The 23,545-nt window shown below is 41.1% G+C and overlaps 1 protein-coding gene across 2 annotated transcripts; it reads right to left on the bottom strand.

Annotated features, from left to right (window-relative positions):
• Positions 1-34: 34 nt before the first annotated feature.
• Positions 35-15,755, bottom strand: LOC149975136 (uncharacterized). 2 transcript variants are annotated; one of them, XM_021575102.3, is made up of 6 exons: positions 14,134-15,755; positions 13,603-13,733; positions 9,465-9,638; positions 7,112-7,273; positions 6,678-6,789; positions 35-1,380 (listed from the first exon to the last, which is right to left on the bottom strand). In XM_021575102.3, exons 1-6 carry the CDS (start codon positions 14,414-14,416, stop codon positions 422-424), a joined length of 1,821 nt encoding a protein of 606 aa, XP_021430777.2. In that variant the 5' UTR covers positions 14,417-15,755; the 3' UTR covers positions 35-421. The 2 variants fall into 2 exon arrangements, with proteins under 2 accessions (XP_021430777.2, XP_090066659.1); XM_090210533.1 differs by lacking the exons at positions 35-1,380; positions 6,678-6,789; positions 7,112-7,273 and having other exon boundaries at positions 8,204-9,638.
• Positions 15,756-23,545: the final 7,790 nt, after the last annotated feature.

The raw sequence follows: 23,545 nt of genomic DNA, 5'->3' as shown, positions 1-23,545 counted from the left end.
TCCCTGCAATGATACAAAAATAACCAAGTCAGCACAGAGTCAATTTTGTATTTAATTTCAACAACACTCACAACTTTGAAGTACATTACTTTTATTGCACAAAACGATACGTGACAAGTAGAATAACTGTTCTCACTATGCTAACACTTTACCCTCGCTTTGATGAAATACATTTTAGAATACTTTGGATAAAATTCAACATTACACACATCTTTACTACTTTATATCAAGTAAACATGAATTAAGGCACTATCATCATGTCACTATAAACACCAGCATCAACTTAAAAAGGGACATACTTATCACTCTTAATCAGTGAAGCATTTTATCGTACTAATTCTTTCCCCAGTTCACTTCATCCAGTTGAAGTTCCCTATACATCCAAAATCAACTAAATTGACGACAAACAAACTAACTAGTTCTACATTACATGGGCCGTGTGCATTTTCTGCTGGTGTATCCTCAGGTAGCTTCTCTCTGAGAACCTCTTCCCACAATGTGTACAGGCGAACGGCCTCTCTCCCGTGTGGATCTTCAGGTGCATCTTCAGCTGGTGCTGGTGGGAGAACCTCTTCTCACACTGGGGACAATTGTAGGGTTTCTCCCCTGTGTGGACCCTCTGGTGCCTCTTCAGGCTGGACGAGTGAGAGAAATTGGCCCGGCATAGGTGGCAGCCGAATGGTTTCTCCCCCGTGTGCATCCTCTGGTGGATCTCCACCTGTTTAGGGAAACTGAACGCTTTCCCACAGAACGAACACGGGAATCGCTTCTCTTTGGCGCTGCCACCTTTACTGATTCCATCTCTACTACTCTCATTTGTCAATGGGCTAGTGTAGCCATTTAGTGTTGAGGCACTGGCATTTTCTGAGGTCTGGTTTAACATTAGGAGAGTGTGAGGAGCATGAAGGCCTGGGAGTGTCTGTGTTGTCGCAGGGTCCATGTTCCAGTTGATAGATCCTATAGAAGGCAGGCTGAAGGCAGCACCTGTTAGGGGGTTAACCTGAGGCGCCACCAATGTCTCTGAATCACGACTATAGGAGCAGGATGGAGCATCGCTAGAGTCTGTGTCTGTTCTCTCCCGCCGCATACGGACACCTCCCTGTCCCCGCAGACCAAGTCTACGCCTCACCCTTGTCTCAATCAGTCTGTTGTCATGGAGACTAGGTTCCGTTGTTTTGTGTTCAACTCTCTGTTTCTGGTTAACAGTGTTGTTCCCCAGGCCAGAGTTGAGGATGCTGTCCCATCCACTGACCTCCACTATGTCATCTCTGGTCCTGGCCTGCTCAGTGATGTCATCCCCCGGGCCCTTGGCTGCACCCGTCTGGGCCTGGGAATCCAAGATGGCCGCCCAGTCTCCTCTGTTATCCTCCAGCCAATCACCTGCAGGAAGGGGTTACAAAATAGACTTCTAAACATGGCAGAGAAAACTCTACATATGGAGAAGAAAAATAAGTAAATTACCTGGTCTAGTTCATACATTGTAATGTGTGTTTTTTTTAAACTATTTTCTACATTGTAGAAAAATAGTGAAGACATCTAAACTATGAAATAACACATATGGAATCAAGTAGTAAACAAAAAAGTGTTTAACAAATCAAAATATATTTTATATTTGAGATTCTTCAAATAGCCACCCTTTGCCTTAATGACAGCATTGCACACTCTTGGCAGTCCCTCAACCAGCTTCACCTGGAATGCTTTTCCAACAGTCTTGAAGGAGTTCCCACATATGCTGAGCACTTGTTGGCTGCTTTTCCTTCACTCTAAGGTACAACTCATCCCAAACCATCTCAATTGGGTCGAGGTGGGTGATTGCGGAGGTCAGGTCATCTGATGCAGCACTCAATCACTTTCCATCTTTGTCAAATAACCCTTATACAGCCTGGAGGTGTGTTTAGGGTAATTGTCCTGTTGAAAAACAAATGATAGTCCCACTAAGCGCAAACCAGATGGGATGGCGTATTGCTGCAGAATGCTTTGGTACCCATGCTGGTTAAGTGTGCCTTGAATTCTAAATAAATCAGTGTCACCAGCAAAGCACCATCACACCTCCTCCTCCATGCTGAGAACCACACATGCTGAGAACATGCGTTCACCTACTCTGCGTTCCACAGAAAGATACAGATACAGAAAGATACAAACATTTTGACTTATCAGACCAAAGCAAAGATTTCCACCGGTCTAATGTCCATTGCTCGTGTTCCTTGGCCCAGGCAAGTCTTTTCTTCTTATTGGTGTCCTTTAGTAGAGGTTTCTATACAGCAATTCGACAATGAAGGCCTGATTCACGCAGTCTCCTCTGAACAGTTGAGGTTGAGATGTGTCTGTTACTTGAACTCTGAAGCATTTATTTGGGCTGCAATTTCTGAGGCTGATAACTCTAATGAACTTATCCTCTGCTGCAGAGGAGACTCTGGGTCTTCTATTCCTGTGGCGGTCCTCATGAAAGCCAGTTTCATCATAGCTCAATGGTTTTTGCAACTGCACTTGAAGAAACTTTAAAAGTTCTTGAAATTTTTCGCATTGACTGACCTTTGTCTTAAAGTAATGATGGACTGTCGTTTCTCTTTGCTTATTTGAGCTGTTCGTGCCATAATATGGACTTGGTCTTTAACCAAATAGGGCTATCTGCTGTATACTGCTGTATGCGTTTGAGCCAATCATTTGTGTTGTGACAAGGTAGGGGGGCTACCTTGTCACAACACAAATGATTGGCTCAAACGCATTAAGGAAAGAAATTCCACAAATTAACTTTTAACAAGGCACACCTGTTAATTGAAATGCATTCCAGGTGACTACCTCATGAAGCTGGTTGAGAGAATTCCAAGAGTGTGCAAAGCGGTCATCAAGGAAAAGGGTAGCTATTTGAATAATCTCAAAATATAAAATATATTTAGATTTTTTTGGTTGCTACATGATTCCATGTGTTATTTCATAGTTTGTATGTCTTCACTATTATTCTACAATGTAGAAAATAGTAAAAATAAAGAAACACCCTGGAATTTTTATTTTTAATTTACCTTTACCCTGCCGCCGAATGAGTAAGTGTTCAAAAACTTTTCACCGGTAGTGTAAATTTTATTAATTTCATCTTATGGAATGAATTTTTTTTTAAAGAAAGAATAAGTGTCATCACACAGTAATTAAAAAAAAAAAATGCATCTCATTGATCTTTTAGATAGAAATGATTCACTAATATTAAAGTGCCCTTTAATATAGAGCACAAAAAAAAAATCAGATTTGCTTATATGAATAAATACATTTATAGCCTGTGTCAAAATTCAGCATTTTGACATTTCCCTTTGTACATTTTAACCCACATTTCTATACGTTTTCACCCTCATTAAGCCCTAGTTATTGTTTTGCTTTGACAAAGTAATTACTGAAGATTATTTGTTTCATGTGATTTTTACCTTAATTTTAATGTAAATAAATATTATTTTCAAAAGACATTGAACATCTCGTCGTGAAATCATAGTGTAAAATCAGTTGAGCTGGTTATTCTCTTTATACTCTGAGCGGGTCGAGCATAACATGTAAACCCTGTTACCTATTGTTATGGGATTTTTATGAATAATGACTAAATGATGTATACATTTAACGTAGAACTGTAACTAATTGAATTCTATCCTGTCTGATGAAGAATGTTTGTACATAGCCAAAGAAGAAGTGTTAACAGACAACTTGTGGACAGACAACTTGTGACCACAGTGAAACTAACAACAGGAAAGATGTCTCTTCCCCATCCAGGGAGGGGAGAAACCGTTGGGCTTGCAGTAGATTGTGTAACATGTGGTAGCATATGATAAGCAATATGTATGTGTTGGAATGGAATTGAAAAGCAGCTTTGTCATTGTCAGAGAGGAGGAGGGACATTTAGGACGCTATGTGTGATATATAAACGAATGTACATGGGATTATGACCAGAGCTCTCGAGAATAAACGTAACTGACTATTGTGGACTGGTCTCTATCTGTTTCATTTCAACCAGAACCTTACAACTTCTGGGTCACAGACCGAGAATTCTAATTGAAGTTCAGCTTATGAACCATGAGAATGTATATTTCTCCTAACACCTATAGATAGACAAAACATTTCTAGACTGTTTTTTTTTTTTAAAGCTTGCATTTAATTTCCCCTTCCTGCTGTACACAACAAGCGTCCATTCCCCTAGGTTGAAGAACCACGTCGGGCAGAAATGAGCATTTGGATCAGGAAAGTTTCCTCTCAAGACCTCTACAAGCCATAAAGCTGAATAAAATTATACTTTACCGTTGTCTGTGTGGTTGGTCCTTTTGCAGGTAGGAATGTATATTGTTTGTATTTCCGTTTTTTATTTTCAATACTGATGCAATTTGCAGGTGACAAACACTTGCACAACGTGCCCGAGCCTAACCTAACGGCAAACACTACCAGCTGATTGCGATATAACATGCTTCGGTCGACTACATTCGGTTACATTCGGCTATTGTCTACATATTGTGCATCACGTGCAATGTATTAACTGATTGAAAATACAAGCGAGAGAACCTACCGGCACCACAAAAAGTTGGGTAAACAACACTTCCTTTTGGATACCTTATCTCCACCTCCTACTCCCAAAAGGACCAGCAGCATGAACAACCGGTAAAGTAAGTGTAAATATAATTTGATTCAACATTTTGCCTTGTAGAGACTATTTCTTTAAGACGTATATCCATGGAGTAACCATGGTAACCGTCTGATTTTAGGCAACCATTCCCTGTCACAAGGGGATTCATGGCTGTTTTAAGATGAATTTATCAACCCTGTTACTTTATTTGGGACTTAGCCTTTTTTATTTTATTTAACCCTTGTCTTAATTGCAGAGAAAACCAACTTGAAATTGTATTACTTTTCCTAGAGTGACCCCAACATTAGAAAAAGTGAAACATCGCCTTTGTTCATATTTCCATGAAAGCTGTACACCACCAGGGTACAAAGATTGTCTTAGGATCATTTTTGACCTGGCACGTTATAAAACCATTTACACACCAGAAAAATCACAAAGACACACACAATTAGAAATTGAGATTATGTGTGCTACTGATTGAACTCAGCCAGCAGCTCCTGAAGAGGAAGATCACCATGGTTGGCACAGTTAGAAAGAACAAGCCTGAGCTCCACCCCTGCAATCCTCACAACAAGGGGGAGAGAGGCCTTCTCGTCAAAGTTTGCCTTCACCCCCATCACCACTCTAGTTTCTTATCTCCCAAAGAGGATCAAGAATGTGGCACTCCTGAGCACACTGCACAAAACAGCTGAGATCAGTAATCGTGAGGACAGGACCATGCCATCATCCTGGACTACAACCCCCACAAAGGAGGCGTGGACAACCTGGACAAGGTGATTAGAACTTAAAGCTGCAGGAGGATGACTGCCCGCTGACTCCTGGTCATCTTCCATAATATCATTGATGTGTCCTCATACAATGCCTTCGTGATATGGAGCAAGATCAACCCTATCTGGATGCCTAATAAGCAGAACAAGAGGAGGGAGCAGCTGGAAAAGGCACTTGTAACTCCACACATTCAAAGAAGGGAGCGCGTCCCCACACAGCAGCCTCTGCAGCGCTTGTGAAAGCTGTTCAGGGGTCTGAATCTTGTCTTGATCCACCTGAGGCTGCAGCTGGGGCAGGCAAGAGGAGATGCCAATTCTGCCCCCAAAGGAGGATTGTAAAACAAATACTATGTGCTGCACATGTGAGAAATACATCTGCAAAGTCCATGCACACACACTTGCATACTGTCCTACATGTGATAATTCGAGTTGATTGATTTATGTTCTTCACGTTTTTGTATCTATTATCTTATTTTATTCTTATTTATTGTTGTTGTTTATACACCTTGTGGGTGGGGGCAATAGTAAAAAAATGGGAGAAGGCTAGTATTTTGTAGCTGAATTCCTCATTGTACAGTAAATAAGAATATATCACTATGTTGCCAAAAAGGTTCAAGACGTGTTGTTTCCCTTCAATAAAATGCATTCAAAACTACTTTCTGCACCTTTCTGCTACTTTCTTAGGCTATACAAGTGCTATCTCTTGCTGAAAAATGTATGTTTACACCTATGCAGTACCTTTAGCAATAATAATAATAAACCTCTACTTTAGTAAAGAAAACAAGTATGAGAGGTGTGTTGTAATAAAAACGAGTGGTGTCCACTGATTAAATGCAGTCTTTCTGCATTGTCAACAGGGATAACCCAGATATTCACAAAGTTTGTGATGAATGACAGGTTGTTTCTTCATGCAAAATAGATTTGGGGTTTAAAATTCAATTAAGATGCTTTATTTTAGGGGTTTAGTGAAGGGGGGGTCATTTTTTACCCTTAGGACAAGGGGAGTATACAGAATGTTAAGACTACACAAGGGTTAACCTCTTGAGATGGGGACAAAATGTTTTTTATTTAATTGAATATGTGCTCATTATTTTTTACACCAAGTTACACTACTCAAAAGCCACCTAATTGGTGGAACGACCTAATAGCCAGAAGCATCACTATTCCCATTGAAGAGCTATTACCGTATGCCCCTGAACAGGCAGTTAACCCACTGTTCCTAGGCCGTCATTGAAAATAAGAATTTGTTCTTAACTGACTTGCCCAGTTAAATAAAGGTAAAATAAAAAAAATGAATAAAATATGTATTTCTCCCTTACCTTGCTCCCCCATCTTTAGTCCACTCAGCAGGTCAGTGCTCTCTGGTCCATCTTCTGTTGTCTCCTCTTTGACCAGCATCAGATCAGGCTTCCCATCCTCCATGTCTACTGACTGTAAGAGGTACAGAAAAACATTGTGTTGGATCAAGAAATCTGATATGAGCATCTTCTGATTGGGAAATGAGGGATTGCTATGAGTACTATGCAAAAATGTTAGTTGATTTGATTACTTGACAGTCTTTAATGATTTGATAATTCAAAATACATGGTCCCACACTTAAGACAAAAAGTGCTGATCTAGGATCTGTACATATAATCTTATTCATTATGATCCAAAAGGCAAAACTGATGCAGATTAGCACTCACACTGAGAAGCTTTGTGGATTCAGGCCCTGACCTAATACCATTCAGACTCTAGTTTACATTGGGCTCACCTCAGTGAGACTGTAAGTGGTCCTGTGCTGCTCAGCTGATTCCTCCGTGGGTTCAGGAGAGGGTGTAGTCTGGTTGTCCTCCATGACCATGGTTCCCTCAGGGTTCCCCAGACTCTCCTCACACCCCTCCTCCTTCACCAGCACCATCTCTGGACCCTCCTCCTGGAAGAGACAGGTGATACCCTCAGGTTACATACACACAGGACATTTCTGGAAGCATTTTCATTTATGTGACATTTGAGAAATGTACCAGACCCATATGCATTGGGTGCGTAACCTGATTAGGCCGTCCACCCACAGTGCTCAGAATGACAGAAATCACATTTAGACTATGGTAATTCATCTCAATAGAACGTCCTTCTTACCGAATTCCGATGCGCACTTTGAAGATGTTAGAATAACTGTCCACATGTACTTTTCTTTCAGCCAACAAGATGAGTAACCAACAGCAGAATCACTAGCCTATGTCAAGACTACACCCCACAGTAGAAAAGTGTACCTGTTATATTGGTCAGCTTGTCGTTCTATGCGAGAAAGAAATAGCCTATTCCAAACAGACTCTGGGACAGTTGTGGGACGAAAGATCCCAAATTCATACAACCAGTAGGCCTAGGCTACATAAGAAAAACATTCAATCGCAATGAGGCCGATACAACAGATCAGAACGTTTACCTTAAAATGTTGATAAACTATTATTTCTTCACATTATAAGCACAGCAATGTACACAAGGCAGTGTGCAAATTGTCGTTCCATAATGCAATTAGCAGGACAACCCAAGTCATCAAAAGTGCACCGCACATGAGCGCGTTAAAACAGTTTTGAATTCACTATTAAAAAGAGCTACTGTTTTAAATTCTCAACTGGTAATTGAAGCGAGCTTCCCATTCGCCACTCAGCGCATCACACACCACTTGCAATGTGAGCTGGAGGCATTATGCTGTTTGAAACATTAACATTTTACTTCATATTATGAGGCAAGCTTTAGGTGTATTTAGTAAGAGTATATTGGTTATAAAGTGCTGTTGGGTTTATGCAGAATAGGGTGAGATCAGATGTGATGTATACTGAAGAGAGTCTCAATGAAAGTGTTAGAATGAAAAGTCCCATTTTGTGTTTATTAAACAAACAAGTGTTAAATACACCATATGAAAACCACACATACACGTCTCAACAAAAAAATCTGCATGAACTTGACGAATTGCATTCATTTTCTTTTGAATGGAAGTAATGAAATAGGCATTCGTGACCATCATATAGCTTACAAAGTACAAACACAATATGGTAACAGATTTTTAGGCTAAAATATCACACAATGTCTGGATGCAATATTCTACCCAGGAATATTCAACACTGAAATCTGTTACTCTCGGTATTCCAAATGTATCTGTGGATCTTTTATGCTGACAACAATGACAATTAACCTTTGTCTTTAATGCAGGATTTGATCTACATGTCAGAAGACCTTTCTCCTGTGTGGACCTTCAGGTGCATCTTCAGGTTACCAGCCTGGGCGAAGCGCATGTGACACTGGGTACAGCTGTAGGGTTTTTCCCCCGTGTGGACCCTTTGGTGCCTCTTCAGGGTGCAAGCCTGGGCGAAGCGCATGTGACACTGGGTACAGCTGAAGGGTTTCTCCCCCGTGTGGACCCTCTGGTGAATCTCCACCTTCTGGGGGCAGCTGAAGCCTTTGTTACAGAACATGCAGAGGAACCGTTTCTCTTTACTATTGCCCGATGTGGTGCCCCCTCCCTGAGCCTGAGCTCTAGCCCTTTTGTTTGAGTTCAATGCCTGATCAAAAAGGACGCGACCGTGTGAATCGGAAGGTGCCATCGACGTGGACACTGGGTCGCAATCCCTGAAAGTGAGTAAAGGGGAGTGGGTCACGACATTTAGATTTTTTTCTATGCTTTCACTATAGTCTAAGAAGTCACTGGTGTTGCCTTGCGAGTGTCCTTCTCTTAAATGAGTCTCGTCTGCATTCCATGTCAGAGGTGCACCACCCTCCACTTTTACAGTCACCTCATCTATGACTATAACCTCCCCTTTCTTATCTAGGGACCCTTCAGAGTAGACACTACCACTGTACCGGTCCATTTCCCCTCTCATTGGATTAGTCTGTGTATCTAAGCCCACAGGCATGTCACCAGGTATCATCTCTGTCGCATATGAACAGGACGGATCATTGCCAGCCTGTAACGCATCACCTGTGTCCTGATGGGATAGAACCGTCCTTGGGCTACCATAAAGTAAATACTCTGAGCGGGGAGCAGGAGGACAGCCCAGTTGCCCGAGCCCCATTAAAGTCTCGGTGTCTGTCTCTGACTTGAGGCCGGCGTTCAGCGTTCCACTGACCTCCGTGATGCTGCATCGGGTCCTGGGCTGCGCTGGGGCAGTGGTGGTGTCCTCCATGGCTACAGGGGGCGCCACTCCAGCCGCTGCTCCAGTCTGGATGTCTCTGCTGTGCCGCGGGTCCTCCTCTCCTTCAGACCTCTCCAGCTTGACCCCAGGTCCTGCAGCATCTGCATCCTGACACAAGAAGTATGTGTTTTTTAATGGGCTTCACGCTTATATCATCAAATTCATGAGAACGTGGTCAAATAAGATAGTGTGGGGCAAAAAAGTATTTAGCCAGCCAAAAATGTTGCAAGTTCTCCCACTTAAAAAGATGAGAGGCCTGTGATTTTCATCATAGGTACACTTCAACTATGACAGACAAAATGAGAAGAAAAAAATCCAGAAAATCACATTGTAGGATTTTTAATGAATTTATTTGCAAATTATGGTGGAAAATATGTATGTGGTCACCTACAAACAAGCAAGATTTCTGGCTCTCACAGAACTGTAACTTCTTCTTTAAGAGGCTCCTCTGTCCTCCACTCGTTACCTGTATTAGTGGCACCTGTTTGAACTTGTTATCAGTATGAAAGACACCTGTCCACAACCTCAAACAGTCACACTCCAAACTCCACTATGACCAAGACCAAAGAGCTGTCAAAGGACACCAGAAACAAAATTGTAGACCTGCACCAGACTGGGAAGACAATCTGCAATAGGTAAGCAGCTTGATTTGAAGAAATCAACCGTGGGAGCAATTATTAGGAAATGGAAGACATACAAGACCACTGATACTCGACCTGGGGCTCCATGCAAGATCTCACCCCGTGGGGTCAAAATGATCACAAGAACGGTGAGCAAAAATCCCAGAACCACACAGGGGGACCTAGTGAATGACCTGCAGAGAGCTGGGAACAAAGTAACAAAGCCTACCATCAGTAACACACTACGCCGCCAGGGACTCAAATCCTGCAGTGCCAGACGTGTCCCCCTGCCAGTACATGTCCAGGCCCGTCTGAAGTTTGCTAGAGAGCATTTGGATGATCCAGAAGAAGATTGGAAGAATGTCATATGGTAAGATGAAACCAAAAATATAACTTTTTGGTAAAAACTCAACTCGTCGTGTTTGGAGGACAGAGAATGCTGAGTTGCATCCAAAGAACACCATACCTACTGTGAAGCATGGGGGTGGAAAAATCATGCTTTGGGGCTGTTTTTCTGCAAAGGGACCAGGACGACTAATCCGTGTAAAGGAAAGAATGAATGGGGCCATGTATCGTGAGATTTTGAGTGAAAACCTCCTTCAATCAGCAAGGGCATTGAAGATGAAACATGGCTGGGTCTTTCAGTATGACAATGATCCCAAACACACCGCCCGGGCAACGAAGGAGTGGCTTCGTAAAAAGCATTTCAAGGTCCTGGAGCGGCCTAGCCAGTCTCCAGATCTCAATCCTATAGAAAATCTTTGGAGGGAGTTGAAAGTCTGTGTTGCCCAGCAACAGCCCCAAAACATCACTGCTCTAGAGGAGATCTGCATGGAGGAATGGGCCAAAATACCAGCAACAGTGTGTGAAAACCTTGTGAAGACTTACAGAAAACATTTGACCTCTGTCATTGCCAACAAAGGGTATATAACAAAGTATTGAGATAAACTTTTGTTATTGACCAAATACTTATTTTCCACCATAATTTGCAAATAAATTCATTAAAAACCCTACAATGGGATTTTCTGGATTTTCTTTCTCATTTTGTCTGTCATAGTTGAAGTGTACCTAAGATGAGAATTACAGGCCTCTCTCATCTTTTTAAGTGGGAGAACTTGCACAATTGGTGGCTGACTAAATACTTTTTTGCCCCACTGTATGTATACCTCTTCATTTATTCCACGTTGTTGTTACAGCCTGAATTCAAATGTATTAAATTGATTGTTTTTCCTCACCCATCTTTACACAATACAACATGATGACAAAGTGAAAACACATTTTTAGAAATGTTAGCAAATTTATTGAAAATGAAATACAGAAATATCTAATTTGCATAGGTATTCACACCCATGAGTCAAAACATGTTAGAATCCCCTTTGGCAGCGGTTACAGCTGTGTCTTTCTAGGTAAGTCTAAGAGCCTTGCACAGCTCGATTGTACTGTATAATATTTGCACATTATTCTTTTTTAAATTCTTCAAGCTGTCAAGTTGGTTGTTGATCATTGTTAGACAGCCATTTTCAAGTATTGCCATAGATTTTCAAGATGATTTAAGTCAAAACTGTAACTAGGCCACTCAGGAACATTCAATGTAATCTTGCAAAGCAACTCCAATGTATATTTGGCCTTGTGTTTTAAGTTATTGTCCTGCTGAAAGCTGAATTTGTCTCCCATTGTCTATTGGAAAGCAGACTGAACCAGGTTTTCCACTAGGATTTTGCCTGTGCTTAGCTCTATACCGCTACTTTTTATCCTAAAAAAACTCCCTAGTCCTTGCCGATGACAAGCATACCCATATCATGATGCAGCCAACACCATGCTTGGAAATATGAAGAACGACACTCAGTGATGTGTAGTGTTTGCCCCAAACATAACGCTTTGTATTCAGGACATAAAGTTAATTTCTTTGCAGATATACAGTGCCTTCGGAAAGTATATAGACACCTTGACATTTTCCACTACAGCTTGTAGCGTCATAGCCAAGAAGACTCAAGGCTGTAATCACTGCCAAAGGTGCTTCAAAGTACTGAGTAAAGGGTCTCAATTCTTAAGTAAATGTGATCAGTTTAAAAAATATACATAAATTAGCAAAAATTGCTAAAATCCTGTTTCTGCTTTGTAATTATGGGGTATTGTGTGTAGATTGATGGGGGGGGGGACAATTTAATTAATTTTTGAATAAAGATGTAACCTAACAGTATGTGGAAAAAGTCAAGAGGTCTGAATACTTTCCGAAGGCACTGTGCGGTAGTGCCTTACTGCAAACAGGATGCATGTTTTGTTATATTTGTATTCTGTACAGGCTTCCTTCTTTTAACTCTGTCATTTACGTTAGTATTGTGGAGTAACTACAATGTTGTTGATTCATCCCCAGATTTCTCCTTTCACACCCATTAAACTCTTAACTGTTTTAAAAATCACAATTGGCCTGATGGTGAAATCCCTGACCAGTTTCCTTCCTCTCAGGCAACGGAGTTAGGAAGGTTGTCTGTATCTTTGCAGTGACTGGGTGTATTGATACACCATCTAAAGCCTAATTAATTACTTCACCATGCTCAAAGGTGCACTTCTTTGCGAGGCATGGAAAAACCTCCCTGGTCTTTGTGGTTGAATATGTGCTTGATAATCACTGCTCGATTGAGGGACCTTAAAGATAATTTTATGTGTGGGAAACAGAAATGGGCTAGATATTCAAAAACCATGTTAACCTGTATTATTGTACACGGAAAATGTACACGCAACTTGTTAAGCACATTTGTACTCCTGAACTTATTTAGGCTTGCCATAACAAAAACTTTACTCATTACATTTCAGCTTTTAATTTTGTATTAATTACTAAAATGTTCTACAAACAAAATTCCACTTTGACATTATGGGGTATTGTGTAGAGATCAAAATCTAAATGTAATACATTGTCAATTCAGGCTGTAAGTAGTAAGACACATCGCAAAAGTTATTAAAGTCTCATTTGAACTACAACTCAGCAGCCTTGTTAGCGTGCCTGCTCAAGTTGAGGACTTACAGGACAATAAAACCTTTCAATTACAGTCCATTTGATGTGCTTTATATTAGATTACGCTGGAGCAATTTTACTGAACATTGCCAGCCAGTACATTAAGAAAATGATAAACATTCAATTTTTCGGCTTTGTGCTTCTTCTTGGTCGTCAAATACGTTGAAAACCGGCATAGGGTAAGTAAATTACCTCAGATACACATACATTTGATATATATATATATATATATATATATATCAATGTAAATTTTAAGCAAATTCGTAACCTACAAAACGAGGGACCATGGATAACAATGTTGAAGGGAAGTCTTTCAAGCTCCCCTAAGACAGATATCTGAAGTGAATAGCTGAGGGGAGCCTTTCTGAAACAAACGGGCCATCAAAACATTTGATTTACAAAACAACTGTAATTTTTAATGCAACACTATTACACTAACCTCTATCATGATAACGTGCTGGGTTGAGGTTCCACTCCCCTCATCAACCGTGATTGGTTGGTCATCTCGCCATGCATTGGGTCCCACTGGCTTCACAACATTTATTTGGCCTCCAGTGAGATGCCCGCCACCTGAAAGAGTGATTGAGGAGATGAGGTGGTTTGATTAGCGACTGTCTATGCTCAACAGTATATTCCCACTATTGACAGTTGACACTGTCTAGAATTGGCAAGAATATAAGGTATCACTTCTCATAACTGCTTAATATTCTATTTATTGATTGATGTATTATATTCCATGCATCACATTGTTTTCATTAAGTAAATAGGAAATACAGTAAGTCAAGACCTGGTTAGAATATGAAATTGTGTCTTTGCGCAAGATAGCTAAGTTTACTATTGCATACTATCCTACACATGACCAAGACCGAATTCTGGGTAACACATCTGGACAAAGAGGGGAACGGGCACTGAGCTACTGTATATATGAACGACAACAGGCCGCGCAGCCTCCGCCTTCTGCAAAAAGTACCTCTTGCCATTCCTCTGTATTGGTCGAGGATCTTGCCACTACTGGGACGACTGGCGAGGACGCGCTCTCGCATTGTCCTGTCGGCGCGCTCCCGTGCCACCTTCAGTTCCTGTAGCTGTAATTTCCTGCGCAATGCCCTGTTCTGTTTCTGGCTTTCAGAAATTTCCAAACGAAACACTGCATAGTCGTCATCTACGAGTTTACAGATCTCTGCCACGGCTGCATTCGCTAGCACCTCCATGATGGAGGCTATTTGCGTATGAAAAACCATACAGTTAGCCATTGTTAGCAGCTAGCGTTACCTATAACGTCTATCAACCAAGTCCTGTCTCCAACGCGAATTAAAGACTACATGGCGTAAGTATGTGATGCTGTGTAGTTAAAATAATAATATTTTGTGCTCCATGGCGTTAATAAACGTCTAAATAACAACAATTAAAAACGCTAACGTGGAAATTGTTCTTGGTCACTGTTCACTTCCGTTTACAGTGAAGAGAAATGTTATTGGTTAGCGTCGTAGCGCAAAGGGTGTACCTAAATGAAAAGCGTATGCGCGCTGTTCTTATTCGATGAGGTTGAACGGTGTTTGGCATCCAAATATGTTGCATTACCGCCACCTACTAGACTGGAGTACAAATCACTTATACTTTGCTTGAAACAAATTTATAAATACCCTTTCACTCACCAAAAAATGTAATAAATATAACACCACCCTACTCCCCTATTTAAATATATTTAGTCATACCTCATGCCAACAACCGGAAATGATGAGACTTCACTTAACACACCCTGTAACTCTTCTGATGTCAAGTCTTGCACACCCAAATACTTCTCTGCAGCTGCCATCAAAACCTCAATTTTCTGCGGCTTACGTTCCATCCCTGCAGTACAGTTGATAACCATTGTTATACATGCTAAAAAATCCAATCTTACTGAAACATATATCCCTAATTGGCCTAACCCTCTGTACTGGTACAGTTCTACTACTCACACCACTCCTCTCAGGATCCCTCCCCCTTGACCCATCTTCCTCTACTTTCTTCATTGCCTCAGCATAAGACAACTTTTGCACTACTCTAACCCTGGAAACCTCAACCTGAGTCTCTTGCACGGGAGATTTCTGATCTCCAGCCCCAAAGGCATCCCTACAATTCACACATACCACTACTTTTCCCAATGCTACACATTCCTTTGTCTCATGCCCTTCTGCACACTTCTCACACCTAGGAACCTCCCTCCTACACACTGCTGCCACATGCCCATAAGCTTGACACCTGTAACATCTTAATGTAACATCACTTTGTCTGGCAAAGACTCAACATAAAATTTTTAAAGAACAGACAATGACTCTTCTGTTTCACCACTCTCGCCACCCTGTCTGTGTCGCACCAAACGACAAGCATCACAAACACCGGGAATCTTCCCCTTAAGTTGGTCAACTTTTAAATTTACTGCTACCCCGGTGATCACTCCTTTCAATGGTGCCCTTTTCTTGGGTAGCGAAACAATTCACATTTCTTGCCCCCATTCGTTTAACGGCGAGCGCCTTCTCCCTTTGACCAGCAGTAACACAAACAATTATCACAAGACCACTTCTGGTTACCCTCACTGATTCCACAGCACCCAACTCCGTTTTCACCCACCCTGAAACCACAAATGGATCAGCCAAAAGGCAAGGGTCCACTTTTTTAAAAACTTCACTCCTACTGGCACAGACCCATCTTTATTCGGACCCTCGGTGCAAGCCACTGTGTCCGAGAACTTCACCACACCTACCACCTCTGATACTTTGACCTCATTCACTTCCATTTCTCCTCCTGTCTTCAGCTCTCTGCTTACACTTTCTACAATTCTTCTTTAACAAACCATCTCTTTTTTAACAAACCACAATTTTTTCGCCATTTTTAACCGACTCAAGCTCACCGACTTCTTCCCTCTCTCTCTTAGACCTCCTCTGCCACCATTTTCCCCTCCATTCCTCCTCCATATTCCAAGTATACGTCTCCTTCTGATAATACTGCACTTCTCCTGACATACATCTTGTTCTTGCTTTCTCTCAAGGGACGCCATTTAACCGGCTGTCACAATCTCCGTACAATCAGCACGAACCCCTCGGGATCCCACTTATAAAGCAGCTGCTTCGTCTTGATGTTATTCTTTATCAAAAGCTACCGCAACGCTTTTCTATTTCAAACAAGCGCGCTCTTCCAACCACCATCACCTTGTCGATAGCTCACTCTGGACGCGTACTCTCGGCTACGTCACTTCCTTGGTTCCCCGCGCTGTTCTTTGAAATATGGTAGTGCTTATTACATTACACATCAAGGCCCTCACTGGCCAATCAGAACCTGTTCCATGGCTAAATATGTGGTTGCTTCAAGTTGTATAAGGTCTTTCATATATTGATTTTTTGTTATCAGGGAGAGGCTATAAACAGTGCCTTGCGAAAGTATTCGGCCCCCTTGAACTTTGCGACCTTTTGCCACATTTCAGGCTTCAAACATAAAGATATAAAACTATTTTTTTTGTGAAGAATCAACAACAAGTGGGACACAATCATGAAGTGGAACGACATTTATTGGATATTTCAAACTTTTTTAACAAATCAAAAACTGAAAAATTGGGCGTGCAAAATTATTCAGCCCCTTTAAGTTAATACTTTGTAGCACCACCTTTTGCTGTGATTACAGCTGTAAGTCGCTTGGGGTATGTCTCTATCAGTTTTGCACATCGAGAGACTGAATTTTTTTCCCATTCCTCCTTGCAAAACAGCTCGAGCTCAGTGAGTTTGGATGGAGAGCATTTGTGAACAGCAGTTTTCAGTTCTTTCCACAGATTCTCGATTGGATTCAGGTCTGGACTTTGACTTGGCCATTCTAACACCTGGATATGTTTATTTTTGAACCATTCCATTGTAGATGTTGCTTTATGTTTTGGATCATTGTCTTGTTGGAAGACAAATCTCCGTCCCAGTCTCAGGTCTTTTGCAGACTCCATCAGGTTTTCTTCCAGAATGGTCCTGTATTTGGCTCCATCCATCTTCCCATCAATTTTAACCATCTTCCCTGTCCCTGCTGAAGAAAAGCAGGCCCAAACCATGATGCTGCCACCACCATGTTTGACAGTGGGGATGGTGTGTTCAGGGTGATGAGCTGTGTTGCTTTTACGCCAAACATAACATTTTGCATTGTTGCCAAAATGTTCAATTTTGGTTTCATCTGACCAGAGCACCTTCTTCCACATGTTTGGTGTGTCTCCCAGGTGGCTTGTGGCAAACTTTAAACAACACTTTTTATGGATTTCTTTAAGAAATGGCTTTCTTCTTGCCACTCTTCCATAAAGGCCAGATTTGTGCAATATATGACTGATTGTTGTCCTATGGACAGAGTCTCCCACCTCAGCTGTAGATCTCTGAAGTTCATCCAGAGTGATCATGGGCCTCTTGGCTGCATCTCTGATCAGTCTTCTCCTTGTATGAGCTGAAAGTTTAGAGGGACGGCCAGGTCTTGGTAGATTTGCAGTTGTCTGATACTCCTTCCATTTCAATATTATCGCTTGCACAGTACTCCTTTGGATGTTTAAAGCTTGGGAAATCTTTTTGTATCCAAATCCGGCTTTAAACTTCTTCACAACAGTATCTCGGACCTGCCTGGTGTGTTCCTTGTTCTTCATGATGCTCTCTGCGCTTTTAACGGACCTCTGAGACTATCACAGTGCAGGTGCATGTATACGGAGACTTGATTACACACAGGTGGATTGTATTTATCATCATTAGTCATTTAGGTCAACATTGGATCATTCAGAGATCCTCACTGAACTTCTGGAGAGAGTTTGCTGCACTGAAAGTAAAGGGGCTGAATAATTTTGCACGCCCAATTTTTCAGTTTTTGATTTGTTAAAAAAGTTTGAAATATCCAATAAATGTCTTTCCACTTCATGATTGTGTCCCACTTGTTGTTGATTCTTCACAAAAAGATACAGTTTTATATCTTTATGTTTGAAGCCTGAAATGTGGCAAAAGGTCGCAAAGTTCAAGGGGGCCGAATACTTTCAAGGCAAGGCACTGTATCTAGCTTATAAAAAAAAATATATTTATCCCTTTAGCTTTGCTAACTAGCTTGCTGGCTATTTACAAAGGTTAGCTGGCTAGTTAACTACAGTAGTTGGCTACTACCATCAAGTTGTTGTGTTATATTAAGCCTCTTTCACTGTTTGCAGAATGCATACTGGCATTTGAATTTAGCACAGGAAAAGGGAATCTGGACACAATGTGGACACCGTAGACACATTTTAACGTTTGTGTGGATGCATGACATTGTCGGAATTCCATGATAACTCCATGATCAGAATACAAAAGCTGCATGAACTGTCAAGTCTAGACATGGCCTCAGAACTGACTGAAACGAATCCGTTCGTCCCCACTCAGCTCTTGCTGTGCGACATAGTCCCAGTCGGTATTAGATAGAGCAGATGGGCAAGTCCTCGGGGGCTGGAGTGGTGTCACACTTTTACCCCATCCCTAGCAAACATCCCTAAACTAATTGCATTCTAAACTGATTTTTAAACTTTTACTATGAAAAGTACACAAACAAAAATGTTTTTTTAAAAACAACATGTTTTGAGCAAAATAGTGTTTTTTTAGACAACTGCAAATCCGTGATGTCATCGGCCTCCACCCTTGCTTAAGGAACATTTAGCAGACGCACTTACCCAGAGCGATTTTTCACCTAGTCATCTCGGGGATTTGAACCAACAACCCGGTCCAAAGCTCCTAACCGCTAGGCTACCTGCCGCACCTGACAGCCATATGTAGCTGGCAGCATGTATCTGAGACAAATAATTTGGCCAACAATCTCTCATGGCACATGTTCCATGACCGTAACATTCTTATTTACATTTTCAGTAATTGCCTCAGAACTTGCCCATGATACCCATTGAAATTCCTTCTCAGAGAATATTCTTGAGTGACCCCTTCTACATGATCACTGACACCTTCAACTTTGAGGGTAGCTATGAAAACTAGGCAATGTTATTCAGAATTTTACAGATAAGAAACTACCGGACATTCACCCCCCTTAACTTCTTATGGCTAGGGGTTCACGTAGCGGCACCCCTCGACAACATTCCGCTGAAAAGGCAGCATGCGAAATTCAAAAATATTTTTTAGAAATATGTAACTTTCATACATTAACAAGTGCAATATACCAAATGAAAGAAACTTCTTGTTAAAAAGGCTTTACAGCGAAAACACAACATAGGATTCTGTTAGGTCAGAGCCAAGTCACAAAAACACACACAGCCATTTTTCCAGCCAAAGAAAGGAGTCACAAAAAGCAGAAATACAGATAAAATGAATCACTAACCTTTGATGATCTTCATCAGATGACACTCATAGGACATCATGTTACACAATACATGTATGTTTTGTTCGATAAAGTGCATATTTATATCCAAAAATCTCAGTTTACATTGGCGCGTTACGTTCATTAATGTTTTACTTCCAAAACATCCAGTGATTTTGCAGAGAGCCACATCAATTTACAGAAATACTCATAATAAACATTGATAAAAGATACAAGTGTTATTCACAGAATTAAATATATACTTCTCCTGAATGAAACCGCTGTGTCAGACTATTGACATCTAGTGGAAGCCTTAGGAAGTGCAATTTGACCCCATAGACACTGTATTCGATAGGCCAAGAGTTGAAAAACTACAAACCTCAGATTTCCCACATCCTGGTTGGATTTTTCTCAGGCTTTCACCTGCCATATGAGTTCTGTTATACTCACAGACATAATTCAAACAGTTTTAGAAACTTCAGTGTTTTCTATCCAAATCTACTAATAATATGCATATATTAGCAACTGGGACGGAGAAGCAGGCAGTTTACTCTGGGCACGCTTTTCATTCAAACGTGAAAATGCTGCCCCCTATCCCAAACAGTTTATGCTCTATGTATCTTCAATCCCTGTTGTGGTGACATCTAAACTAATGCAGACAGGGAAGCGCTAATGTAGGTGTGCAACAAGGCTGTTTTAACTCTCCAAGCACACTTGTTAGCTTTTGTATGTAGTATTTCACACAGATTACTATAGAGCTACTGAACACAGAGGATAGGAGGCACTGTCACTGGAGGTATGCTCAGGCAAAAAAACATTGCGAAAAACAATGAATTTAACTACTGCAGCAAAAGAGGAAAGCCCCCAGTTATTAATTTGCATTTTATTACATGACATAAGTATTTGATCACCTACCAACCAGTAAGAATTCCGGCTCTCACAGACCTGTTAGTTTTGCTTTAAGAAGCCCTCCTGTTCTCCACTCATTACCTGTATTAACTGCACCTGTTTGAACTCGTTACCTGTATAAAAGACACCTGTCCACACACTCAATCAAACAGACTCCAACTGAACTGTAAGTAGGCCATTTAGGAACATTCAATGTCATCTTGGTAATTAACTCCAGTGCAGATTTGGCCTTGTGTTTTAGGTTATTGTCCTGCGGAAAGGTGAAATCTTCTCCCATTGTCTATTGGAAAGCATGATGAAATTCCTGAGTGGTTCCCTTCCGCTCTGGCAGCTGAGTTGTATATTTGTAGTGACTGGGTGTATTGATGCAACATCCAAAGTGTAATTAATAACTTCACCATGCTCAAAAGGAGATTCAATGTTTACTTTAGTTTATTTTTACCCATCTACCAATAGGTGCCCTTCTTTGCGAGGCATTCGAAAACCTCACTGGTCTTTTTGGTTGAATCTGTGCTTGAAATTCTCACAACTTCACTGAGGGACCTTATAGATAATTGTCTGTGTGGGGTACAAAGATGAGGTAGTCATTCAAAAATCATGTTAACACTATTATTAACACTATTATTGCACACAGGGAGTCCATCCATCTTATGTGATCTGCCAAGCAAATTTATACTGCTTAACTTATTTAGGCTTGGCATAACAAAGGGGTTGAATACTTATTGACTCAAGACATTTCAGCTTTTCTTTTGTAATTTGTAAAAAATTCTGAAAACAAAATTCCACTGACATTATGGGGTATTGTGTTTAGATCAGTGAAACAAAATCTCAATTTAATCCATTTTAAATTCAGGCTGTTACGCAACAAAATGTGGAAGTCAAGGGTTGTAAATACTTTCTGAAGGCAAAAGTATTCACTGAGTACAAAACATTAAGGAACTGGATCTTTCCATGACAGACTGTCCAGGTGAAAGCTATGATCCCTTATTGATGTCACTTGCTAAATCAAATCAAATTGTATTTGTCACATACATGGTTAGCAGATGTTTATGTGAGTGTAGTGAAATGGTTGTGCTTCTAGTTCCGACAATGCAGGTTGTTTGCCCCGGTGATGCGTTGTGCAGACCGCACCACCCTCTGAAGAGCCTTGCAGTTGAGGGTGGTGCAGTTGCCATACCAGGCTGTGATACAGCCCGACAGGATGCTCTCGATTGTGCATCTGTAAAAGTTTGTCAGGGTTTTGGGTGACAAGACAAATTTCTTCTGCCTCCTGAGGTTGAAGAGGCGCTGTTGCGCCTTCTTCACCACACTGTCTGTGTGGGTAGACCATTTCAGTTGGTCTGTGATGTGTATGCTGAGGAACTTAAGGGTTGAGGGTCTGCAAAGTGGAGATGTTGTTTCCTACCTTCACAACCTGGGGGCGGCCCATCAGAAAGTCCAGGACCCAATTGCACAGGGCCTCCAGCTTAATGATGAGCTTGCAGGGTACTATGGTGTTAAATGTTGTAGTCAATGACCGGCCACCCTAGACCCACTTACTGGCCACCCTAGACCCACTAAAATTTGCTTACCGACCCAATAGATCCACAAACGATGCAATCGCCATCACACTGCATACTGCCCTATCCCATTTGGACAAGAGGAATACCTATGTAAGAATGCTGTTCATTGACTATTGCTTAGCATTCAACACCATAGTACCCCCTCCTGCCAGTTGAGGACTTGTGAGACATCTGTTTCTCAAACGAGACACTCTAATGTACTTGTCCTCTTGCTCAGTTGTGCATTGGGGCCTCCCACTCCTCTTTCTATTCTGGTTAGAGCCCGTTTGCGCTGTTCTGTGAAGTGAGTAGTACACAGCGCTGTATGAGATCTTCAGTTTCTTGCCAATTTCTCGCATGGAATAGCCTTCATTTCTCAGAACAAGAACAGACAGACGAGTTTCAGAAGAAAGTCTTTGTTTCTGGCCATTTTGAGCCTGTAATCGAACCCACAAATGCTAATGCTCCAGATACTCAACTAGTCTAAAGGCCAGTTTAATTGCTTCTTTAATCAGCACAACAGTTTTCAGCTGTGCTAACATAATTGCAAAAGTGTTTTCTAATGATCAATTAGCCTTTTAAAATTATAAACTTGGATTAGCTAACACAACGTGCCATTGAAACACAGGAGTGATGGTTGCTGATAATGGGCCTCTGTACACCTATGTAGAAATTCCATAAAAAATCAGCCGTTTACATCTACAATAGTCATTCACAACATTAACAATGTCTACACTGTATTTCTGATCAATTTGATGTTACTTCAATGGACAAAACATGTGCTTTTCTTTCAAAAACAAGGACATTTCTAAGTGACCCCAAACTTTTTTTTCTTAATTCCATTCCTTTACTTAGACTTGTGTGTATTGTGTACATGTTGTGTAATTGCTAGATATTACTGCACTGTTGGAGCTAGAAACACAAGCATTCCGCTACAACCGCAATAACATCTGCTAAACACGTGCATGTGACCAATAAAATATTATTTGATTTGGTGAAGTCTCACAAACTCCCCTATGGCAGATAGATAAAGATGTACATGTAAACAAATGAATAGCTGAGGGAAGCCTTTCTGAAATAAACGGGCCACATCTGATTTACAAAGTAACTCATATTTAATGCAACACTATTACACTAACCTCTACGGTAACGTGCTGGGTTGAGGTTCCACTCCCCTCATCAATAGTGATTGGTTGGTCATCTCTCCATGTATGGTGTCCCACTGACTTCACAAAGCTCCTGTGGCCTCCAGTGAGATGTCTTTCACTTGAGAGAGTGATTGGGGTAAAAGCTGGTTAGGTTAACTACTGTCAATGCTCAACGGTATGTTGTACACTATTGACACTGTCTAGAATTGGCCAGGATGTAAGGTAACACTTCTCATAACTTCTTGATATACTATTTACTGATTGATGTATTGTTTTCAATGGGTAAATAATAGGAAATGCAGTAAATCAAGAATCTGGTTAGAATATGATAGTGTCTTTGCGCAAGATAAAGTAATCAGGTGAATTATTGCATACTTTACAAAAACTGTCCAAGACCCATATGTGGTTAACACATCTAAATTAACATACACCGAGGGGAATGGGGCAAAATGCACTGTAAGGGATCTCGTCG

Source organism: Oncorhynchus mykiss, chromosome 19 (assembly GCF_057628025.1).
Source record: "Oncorhynchus mykiss isolate SJ-2025 chromosome 19, ASM5762802v1, whole genome shotgun sequence".
Taxonomy (NCBI): domain Eukaryota; kingdom Metazoa; phylum Chordata; class Actinopteri; order Salmoniformes; family Salmonidae; genus Oncorhynchus; species Oncorhynchus mykiss.
The sequence above is the reverse complement of the archived record's forward strand: the minus strand, read 5'-3'. Positions and strand labels throughout refer to the sequence as shown.